General features: G+C 38.7%; 1 protein-coding gene across 1 annotated transcript; it reads right to left on the bottom strand.

Moving 5' to 3' along the window:
- Positions 1-2661: 2661 nt before the first annotated feature.
- On the bottom strand, positions 2662-9454 carry psmd12 (proteasome 26S subunit, non-ATPase 12). The gene is made up of 11 exons (XM_010779282.1): positions 9240-9454; positions 8802-8861; positions 8448-8576; positions 7934-8041; positions 7485-7589; positions 7136-7285; positions 6791-6925; positions 6497-6609; positions 5600-5774; positions 4715-4792; positions 2662-3227 (listed from the first exon to the last, which is right to left on the bottom strand). The coding sequence occupies exons 1-11, from the start codon at positions 9360-9362 to the stop codon at positions 3018-3020; spliced, it is 1386 nt and encodes a 461-aa protein (XP_010777584.1). The 5' UTR covers positions 9363-9454; the 3' UTR covers positions 2662-3017.
- Between the last annotated feature and the right edge of the window lie 802 nt (positions 9455-10256).

Below are 10256 nucleotides of genomic sequence, written 5' to 3'. Positions count from 1 at the left end.
ACCATCGCAAAGCATAGTGGGATGTACTGATCTGAAGGTTGAGAGGACTGGCGTGTGTGTATGTGTGTGTGTGGCCTCTGGTGGCAGGGATATTCCTTCCAAAATACTTTTGTCTAAAATGTTTTTCGTTGTATTCATTTAAAATATATATACTTTGTGTCATGGTTTATATACACCTATTCCAATCCAATACCTTTATGAAATATATAGAATTTAAATATTAGGCCTACATTGTAGAATTCTCCATATCCATTATAGCTGGGGTCATAAAATACCACTTCATTTGTACCTGATGACCGGTTTATTGCTTTAAAAGGCCCGAATGTGTGTGAAATGTTGCAAATACCTATGGGGCCAAACATTGGTTTTGTTTCTGATTCAAAACATGCACAACAACTAAACAGGATATTACTATTGACTGCTGTTTTTATCCATCCAAAGATGATCAGGCTGACACTGTAGATATAGCTCCATGCAATTTAAAATAACTAAATATCCTAATAATATCTAACTTAATAGTAAGAGCAAAAGAAGAGAACATTAATCCTGGAACAAATGCTGCAAGTAGGCTACATCTTATTGTCAATGAAACAATGATAATTGATTAAGCATAATCCTAGCCTGTAAGGCATGTGTATAGAAGTGTCCAAAAACACTTAAGGTGTAGGCTGCACGCTCAGTTAATAATTTCCCAAAAAGTTTATAAAGCCAGAAAATAAATTGTAACAGAATTGGGAAAGAGTTGTCATACTACATATTGTTCTTGGTCAATAGGTGCATTGTATCTGTTGTAACACTCATTAAGTGCCAAAACAAAGTTGTTATTATTGTTTAGCGTTTTTTGTTCCTTACAAAGGTGTGCAATCACAGCTGTGAAAAGCAAATTATATATCAAATTTGAAATGTTTTGCATAAAAGGTCCATCGAGAAAGCGAAGAGCGACAGTGTGCTCTGCAGTAATGCTCTTTTCAAAAGCTAAACAGACACCAGAGCCTGTTTTAGATATTGTAACTACGCAAGGAATAAAACTTGAAGTGGTTACCTGTTACAAATACCTTGGTATCTGGCTTGATGATTGTCTCTCTTTTAAACTTCATGTCAATAACCTGCTTAAAAAACTGAGGGTTAGGCTAGGTTTCTTTTACAGGAACAAGTCCTGTTTCTCACTTGAGGCCAGGAAAAGGCTAGTCACTGTGACCTTTTTACCTGTGCTGGACTATGGTGATTTGTTTTATATGAATGCACCGGCCAATTACCTGATCAAGTTAGACGCTGCCTATCACAGTGCACTGAGATTTGTGACAAACTGTAAAGCATTAACCCATCATTGTACCCTGTATCCAAGGGCAGGTTTGCCTTCGCTAACTGTACGGAGGCTCAGTCACTGGTAGGCTACATTTTCATATACAAAGCCATGTTAGGGAAATTTCCATCCTACATCTGCTCCCTGATCTCACGGCGAATTGTAAGTGGCTACTGCCTGAGATCGCATGCTGTAGTTTTATTAAATGTGCCAACTGCTAGGACTGTCTTAGGGAAGATAGCTTTTAGATGCGCAGCTCCTCTGTCTTGGAATAGTCTGCAAATTAAATGGAAGCTGAGCAATCTGGTGCCACTAAATGTTTTTAAAGCTCGGTTGGATGTTGTACAATCGGATGCTGTTGGTACCTGTTCATGTGGATAGTTATGTAAATTGTAATCCCTGTAATGATGCTGTATGATGTCCTTTTTGTTGTTCTGTTGTTTTATGTTTTTATGTTTCATGTGGAACCTACTTGAGCAGGTCTCCCTTGAAAAAGAGATCAATGATCTCAAGGGATACACCTGGGTAAATAAAGGCTTGAATGAATGAACAGTGGCTCTCATTTTGATGAGCATCTAGACTTAAGACCAGTTATAGACACTGTAATAAAAGAAATTACACTGGGCGCTCCTTTATAACCAAGTTACTGGCATGGCTGAGCTACGATCCATTAAACCAAAATTATAAGATAATAAACAAGTTTAGAATAGCTTAGCTTTGAACTCATTTATTGGTGCTCCACCTTTGTTTAAACTTGATGTAGACAGCAGGGGCATTTCTAAGTTGATGGAGAAAAAAGAAAGAGTACAACATCAGAATAAGGGGCAAAAGATTCATAGGTTGGATTATTTCACCAGTAAAGTATTTTGACTGTTGTCCAGTTATCAAATAGAGGACATTCGACTTAACTGAAAAAGATTTTTTCAAAAAGACATAATAGTTTACTTTGCCAAGTTTGACAAGTACTTCACTTACATAACGGGACACTTCACATTGGTAAAATGCAGTGGTCGCATAGAAGTAGAAATCTTTTTTTTCTCCCGATAAGAACCGACAAAAATCTTGACTGAACTTCATCAATCTTGATTCACCATGCCAGGTGTCTTGAATAAAACTAAAAGGGACATTTCTTTACCCCTCTTGTCCAGGTCTCTTGTTTTATATGACTTCATAGCATGTAAACTAAGGGATAAAACAGCATATTGTCAAAAGTTTACCAATAATACTGCATTTGCGTTGTACTTTGACAAACCTTAACACAGCCCACACATAGGTGATGTCTTGCAGTGATGAGAACCTTGTCATATTATAATGTACACTAGTTTGGTTAAATACTGTATAAAACCTTCATACAACTGTTAACCAAATGTGAGGAGTTTATTGTTTACATTTTTAGAGATTATAGTTATAGTTATATCACACAGTAATACATTGTAATCTACTGTTTATAAAGGCAACTATATTTAGAGATCCAGACACTGCCAGGGAGGTGCTCATGTATTTATTGTCAATGTTTTACTTGATAGTAAAAAAAATGAACAAAGTCGGGGTGCTGCGCATGTGCTACAGATGTTTATCCAATTATATGACATTGTAAAAGCGCTGCGATTACTGTCCCCCAATATACTGTATATTCAAAAAACATTCCCACAGAAGGAAAAGAAACAGAAACAAATATGAACCAAAACATAGAATAATGCACTACGTTGTTGTTTCACTGCAGGTTGTGGATCATCTCCTCCTTGGCAATAAGATGCGTGGTCTTGTTGACAAGGGACATGAGAGAGTTGAGTTTGTGCGACCAGTCGTTGAGCAGGTCGTTGGGGTCTTTGGGCCTCTGGAAGTTGATGATGCCTGCCAGCCGGTCCACCTTGGCATAGATGGTCTTGTTTACAACTAGGCTGGAGAGGAACTCTTCGGATTCCTGATGAAATATGAGAGCAGACAGACATCCTCTTAGTCTTTTCACAATGCAAACATTCTCAACCTGAGGCCTGTACGACGAAGCCGGTTCAACGTAACCTGGATATGTTTGAGTTAGCCGGTTGGTCTAATCCAAAACATACATGCTCTCGCTGAGCGGTCCTACGACGCGGGTTATCCAGTGGACTCGAGCCAGCCGTGTCCTATCTAGTTAGGTGCACGTTCACAAAAGGGGCGGGGTTAGCGCCAGTTGACCAATCACAAACATGGAGAAGCGCACTGAAAGCGCAGCGTCATACTTCCTGAATGAAAAGTGAACTATAATATTAGACAAATATGAAGACGTTAAACTTTAAACATCCATGAGTTATACACTTTAACCAGGATCAAAGCCACATAGCTGCACCTGCAAGGTGAATACAGCTGGTAAAAGAAAAAGTGTTTGAATGCGTACATTAACAGGTTTATGATATCACTGCCCTGTCTAAGACACGATCTGACTTTAATTACATTTGACTGGAGTGTTTCGTCAACTTAATGTGTTGCTTAAAATAATACTTCTGCATACAGTACAGTATGTGACACTGAGTGTTGCACGGCCAGATACGGCTCAGCTGACTCAGATAAGGAAATACATGATACATTATGATGTGATATGAATGATAATGGGACACATCGACGTCTGCACTCACAGTGCCGTGGACTGTACTTAATGTTACTTTGATCCGGTTACTTATGTTGTGGCAGATATTTAAGTAAGCTTTCTTTACGCTAATGATATAATAGTCAGATTGCTCTGAAGATGGGAGGTGATATTCTATTCATTTTCACATTCAGTCAGTTGATTTTTGACGGCCGTCTTTCCTGCAACGGCAGTTTTTCTGTATTTCCTCTATCCTGTTATATAACTTGATAGCTTTAAACTCTGCAAACTGAGCTCTGATTGGTCAGCAGGCGGTGCTTTCACTGAGTTGATCTCCTATCCTGGAACCTAACCTGCTCCGGAGCCAGGTTAGCCGCTCAGCATAAGTTACCATGGAAATCTAGCCTGCTAAAAAAAAGAACCAGCGTCGAAGCACCGGAAACCCCGAGTTTTCCCTGAAGTTAGCCCACCAAGCGAAAATCCGGCTTCGTCGTACAGGCCTCTGGACTTGTGTTTTTTTAATCTTTGGATTATCTGATCCATAACTGCACTACAACTATACAGGGTACTTCATTTTGAAATACTTGAACTATGTCCCTCTATACACGTGTGTATAGATTCAATTGTGTCCCACTTTGAAGTGATGTTAAAGTTTTTTGCCTATTTTTATCTTTGGCTTGAATAAATTGCAGTTAGTGAAATTTTCCACAAGGGAATAATAAATACTCTTTCAAAATGTTTCTTTGGCAAGAAAAAAATATATACAGTTAATTTTCACCCAAAAGAAACCTAAAAACTGCAAGTCCTTTTGAATTAAATGTCTCATTAGTCTAACTGTTGCTTACGTCAATAGAGAGGTCGAGGAGTCCAGCCATCCTCTTCATTGTGATTCTGGTGTAATATTTGGCCATTATTCTGATATTCTGTGGTAAAAAGGAGAATGACATTAATAAACATTTATGCAGCAGAATATCATATTATAGTTGTATAATGATATTTGTTTTAAAAAAAGGTCCTTTTAGGTCACATCAACAAGCTAAAAAATATGTTAATGAATAAAAACATCCATTGCCAATCAAATACAGGTATGCTTTATTAGTGTACATAAAAGTCTACCAGTTAAGCTTTTATATGACACCCATTACTTTCCCCATTTGCTTGCATTGCACTTCAACGATTCTCTATTAATTTTACTACATATCATTTGATTCACAACCACTTAAATAATCAATCAAATTTTTCAGTTTGAAAACCCCCAAACCCCATTATATGTAGGACGTATAAAAAGAAAAAGAAAAAGAAAAATGTCATTTAATATCAATATCTTTAATCTTTGGAGGTTTTAATCACACAGTTCTACTTTGACTGTCAGTGTTTAAGAGGACATTCATATTCCCACTTTTCACTATAAATGCTCATCACTCACTCTCATCCTATCCCATTTATCCGAGTCAAACTCAAAGTGACAGTTTTATAACGTCTATTGCAGCTTTCATTGCCAATATTTGTCACGATAAGATGCTTCTATATGACCAATTTTACTTTGAATGTTCCTGGCTGCCAGCGTAGTTTTTGACATCAAGGCAGTAAAGGAGCTCTTAGAAAATATATTGAATTAGATGTCTCCAACATAGACTGGTCTCCAAGCACAAACACATTATCATCAAACCCACCTAAAGATGTATGCATCAGTTCCATTAGAAAGGTCTACACTTGACTGGGGGACTTACATGCTCCACAACTCTGTTCTTCAGATCTTTCCACCGTTTCTCCCCCTCTTCTGAAGTAGAGAAGACGTCTGTGGCGGGGCTGTCAGGTGAGCCCTCTCTCAGCTCCTTCCCATAATCCTCCACCAGGGCAGCCCAGCGCATCAGCTCCATCGTGGTGAACTGTTTCAGAAGGTCCCTGTGAATAGAAGAGGAAAATATTGAACATTCCCCGTGATTTTACCACCAGCTGTAGAGTGTATGCACATGATGGCCCTATAACAACTGCACTTAAACATCTAATACGTTTTGTAAAACCCAAACACATTAACTGAACAGTTAGGCAACGGTTGTCTCTCTACATGTGCTGTGTAGGACTGCACAATGATCGAAATGTATTGAAATCGCAATATGGACTAGTGCAATACCCACATTGCTGTAATATTAGGAGAAGGCTAAATGTGTGAAAATATAAATTTGAAAAGAATATTGTGGAGCTGAAGTGAAGTTCAGGATTACAAACGATATTTTACAGACTAATTAAAATATCCTTGTTTGGTGCAGAACCTTTTAAATAAAACCCGGTTCTAATATATAATCTTCAACGATAATGTGAATAATGTTTCAGAAATTATAAATGTACTGATATTTCAAATCATGTCACAATTGCAAAGACAGTCAAAGTAATTGAAATACGCGTTAAATGTAATATGGTCACATTATGTACGTGTTGTACAGTCGATTGCTGATTCAGATAGCCTTCCCTTTTGAAAGATGTTTGTCTTCCTCCTGGGGTCCACCTCAACCCATTCATCGTAGCAAAAATACTCTTGATTAAAAAAAGTGCCAAATGGCATGTACTCGATTTTGCCCAAAATCTCTTTGGGTCTGTGGAATGGTGAATAATATATTATGTCTTACTTGTATTTAGGGATTTCTTCCAATTTCTTGTCCTCACTGATTCTGTGCACAAGGTCTGACTGCTCGTTGTCGTAAGGAGCAAGAATCACATAGAGCACCACACTCTTTAGGGCCTGAAAAAAATGCATTCATTGCCGTTTTAACAGCATCCAAAGTGAGTAAACAGTTTTGAAACAGATATGTTTAATTGATATTACTGCAAACTATGTCAAGATCGTCATTGAAAATAGCTAAATGTATATGTTCAATACTTTGATATATGAAAGTGTGGCCTCAAAAGGAAAGTCTGTGTACCTGTTGCCACTTGCTGCTGTCCGCCAAGATGCAGGGGGTATCATAGATGGCCCGGTAATGTTTGCAGATAGACAGGTAGGAGCCCTCGTGCTGGTCAACTTGAATCATCAGGTCGTAATACTTCAGCTTGGACTCCTGAGTTGTTGATTAGAAAAAAATAGATATTCCAAAGTTCACAAACGCCAACCTTCTCAGCTCAGACCCGTCAATCACAGCTGCTTCCAAAAGAGTGTTGTAAAACAAACACACAGGCCTGCCACCAAATGTTTTTCATCATAAGTGGCTGCCAACTCAACCAAACTACAGCAGTATTTTGCCACTCAATTCCTGGTCCCTTTCTCTTACCTCATTGCCCTCCTCTTGGAAGAATTTGGTGTTTATCTTCTTGCTGATGATCTGGGTGCGAATGTAATCCTTCACAGCGATGCAAAGCCTCATCTGTTCCAAGATAAACTCCACCTTCTCCTTTTTCTCCATAGAGCCATATGTCTCGACCTGAGTTGGGAAAACCATTTTTTTTAAACTTCACACCATTACCATGTGTGCATTGTCTCTCTATATATGGTGACAAAAGCTATGCCCAACAATCAAATGATTTCAAACACTTGAACATAGACGTGTCCCCATTTGATCCCACAATGATGATACAGATTTTTCATCATTTTAAAGAAAATAAAAGCAATCAGTCTTTTACCTGCAGCTCCTGAAGAATGGCAGCTGCCTCTTTGACCTCTCCGTTCTTCTCCTTGATATTTGCCAAGGTCTTTGTCAGCCTGGCACGCTCAATCTCTACGTAGATCTGTGAGGAGAACATATTTGGTGTATTATTGAGGGTAAAAGGGTTTATGTCTCTAGTCATTTAGTCATCACCACAAAGTAACCCATATATTTGTATCCACTCCTGAGAGAATAAACATTTTCCATTCAAATTAGACCATCAAATAGCGTAAACCCTTTTTAAATGTAATTGTGTCTTTACCCTGAAGAAGGATTCATAGTACACTGGATAGACAAATCTTTCTTCTGTCATATTTGAACTATGACTTTCTAGCTTCGCCGTCTAGCACATGTGACATGTTGTACTTAATGTGACAATGGCTCACATCTACATATCTCTATTTTTGTCTAGTATACATTACAGACCTTGCCAGCAGTCACGGTGCGAAGTGTGTCGATAAGTCTCAGCTTGATGGGCTGATCGGTCACCGTATCCACGTACTTGTAACATTCTTGCACCATCTTGGCAACAGCCTGATAAGACAAAGAGGAATACAAAAATGAGTTGTCATTAGAGCATGAAAAACAATGGCTGCAAAGCATTAGGTAAATCATGTTTGTTGGAAATCCTGTGAAGTCAGTAACTTGTATAATTTCTGGTTATGGGTATTTTCCCAGAACATATTTGTCATTCAGGGGAAATTATTTAAAAAGCGGACTCCAATGCTTGAAAACAAGAGAATAATGCTGCATGTACAAGGTGTGAACGATATATTGACGACAAACAGTATTTATTGTTTGGTCATTTGAATAGTCAGTAATGCTGCTGGAAAGAATACTTGATTGTGGCACAAGAACATTTACTTTCTTGGACTAATAAGACTATGTTTAGACAACTTGTAAAATAAAAAGAGGCTTAAGGGAAAAATAAATATCTTACCCCCTTCAGCTGACTCCTCCTTTTTGTGAGCAACATGATGTTTTCATTCAGGGCATCCCAGTCCTTGGCTTCATGACACATCTGGACCACAGCCACAAGGATTCTAGAGGTGGACACCATGTCTGACGCCTGATCAGGAGTTGAAAGCCGATATATAAGAACAAGGACTTAAATACACACAAAACAAGACATACATTAGTTCCTTTTGTATGTTTTCACCTACAAATGAGGCAGATTTTGTGAATCATTCTGCTTAATAATGAGCTGAGAAATAGCCGAAAGTCAATTTGTGAATCAATACCATCCACAGAGAAATTAAAAGGAAATGTAATGTTGCTGTCAGGAACCACGTACCGTTCTGGTTTGCTTCTCCAGTGACAACAAACTCTCAATTGCCTCCTGCAGCTTGCCCTCCTGCAACACGTAATACAAACGTTAGCATCAGTTCATACTTGTTGTACTTGGGACGAATGTTATCCCATACTTTGTATGTATTTCGATAGAGACAAATAGAATAGGCATTTTTGCCTGACTAGCTAGTTAGCTTAAGATGATGTCTATGAGGTACGTTAGCATGCTAGCAAGCACAATTACAAACTCTGTTACAAAGAAATTGTTACTTGGACGTGTTAAAGTTCAAACATACATCAACGTTTTGTAATCAATGTTCGCTCAATAAATAGGTTATAATACGTTTCAGTGTGGTTCTAAAGAAAAACAGTCGATGCTAGCTTGAATGCTAACACACTGATGCACCATGACTCAGCCGGCGCTGTTCTCTTTCACACTTACTTTCGCCATTTTCTCGCATTCGGGGAGACGCTGATCTACAGTTGAGCTGTAGTCAACCTCCATCTTCATAATCTTCCCATCGGATCTTTCGGATCGGTCCTCGATAATCTTCGGGGTGTCCATTTTAAGATTATGTACGGTTCTTTTCTTTTCTTGCGTCCAAACTCTACCTAGTACTATTTTGCTTGTCAAGGGAACGAAAAGGTAGGCGACCAATCAGAGGAGAGAGTCAGTGGGCTGCCTGTGGCGCCTAGAGGACCCAGTGAGGACCCCCCAAAATAAATTTCAGACAGGCGTAACAAGAGCCTAGACCGCGGTCAGACGAGGTTTATCCAAGGTTTAGCTGTAATGTCAGTCTATTTATACTGGCAAATGTTAAATAATGAAACACCTTTCGTGCTTTCAAGGAAATACCATTGTCGTTCCTTGAAGATGATAATGTAGGAGGAGAATTAACACAAAAGAGGATAGTGACGAAAGCAACATAAATACATGTGTGTAAGGTGTATCAACTGATCTGTATGCCTACTCATTATTTGAATAATCAGGGTGAATTGAGGACTTTGTGATTGGACACGGTCGTATTAATGGCAACAGAGTGCAATGGCCACCGTTCACCAGAAGGTGTCCCTTCAATGTCTGCATTGTGCATTCCTGTCTTCACACAGTTCAATGCTTTGAAAGGCTCCAGTCCAGTGCCCCCATAAATGAAGCTAATGTGGGTCAGTCAATTTCCTGCGTGTGGCAGAGAAAGCCCTTAAGACCTGAGTTCAAATCAGCTTGATTCCAGTGCAGACTCAGCATCTATAGACCTTAAACTGAATGTGACATGAATCTACTGAAAATAATATACGATTGAAACAAACTGAATGAAGCCTCAAATGGCAATTATTATCAGTTATACTCATTGTCATCTGACAATAAGAGGTTGTGCAGTGCAAGTGCCAAGTACTTAAATATGTGGTGTAATGTTTTTTGGGGCCATAAAATAAAATTACAACAGGATTGTACGGTTAT

Source organism: Notothenia coriiceps, unplaced genomic scaffold (genome assembly GCF_000735185.1).
Source record: "Notothenia coriiceps isolate Sejong01 unplaced genomic scaffold, NC01 NC01_scaffold00020078, whole genome shotgun sequence".
NCBI classification, from domain to species: Eukaryota; Metazoa; Chordata; class Actinopteri; order Perciformes; family Nototheniidae; genus Notothenia; species Notothenia coriiceps.
This window is presented reverse-complemented; position numbering and strand designations above follow the sequence as displayed.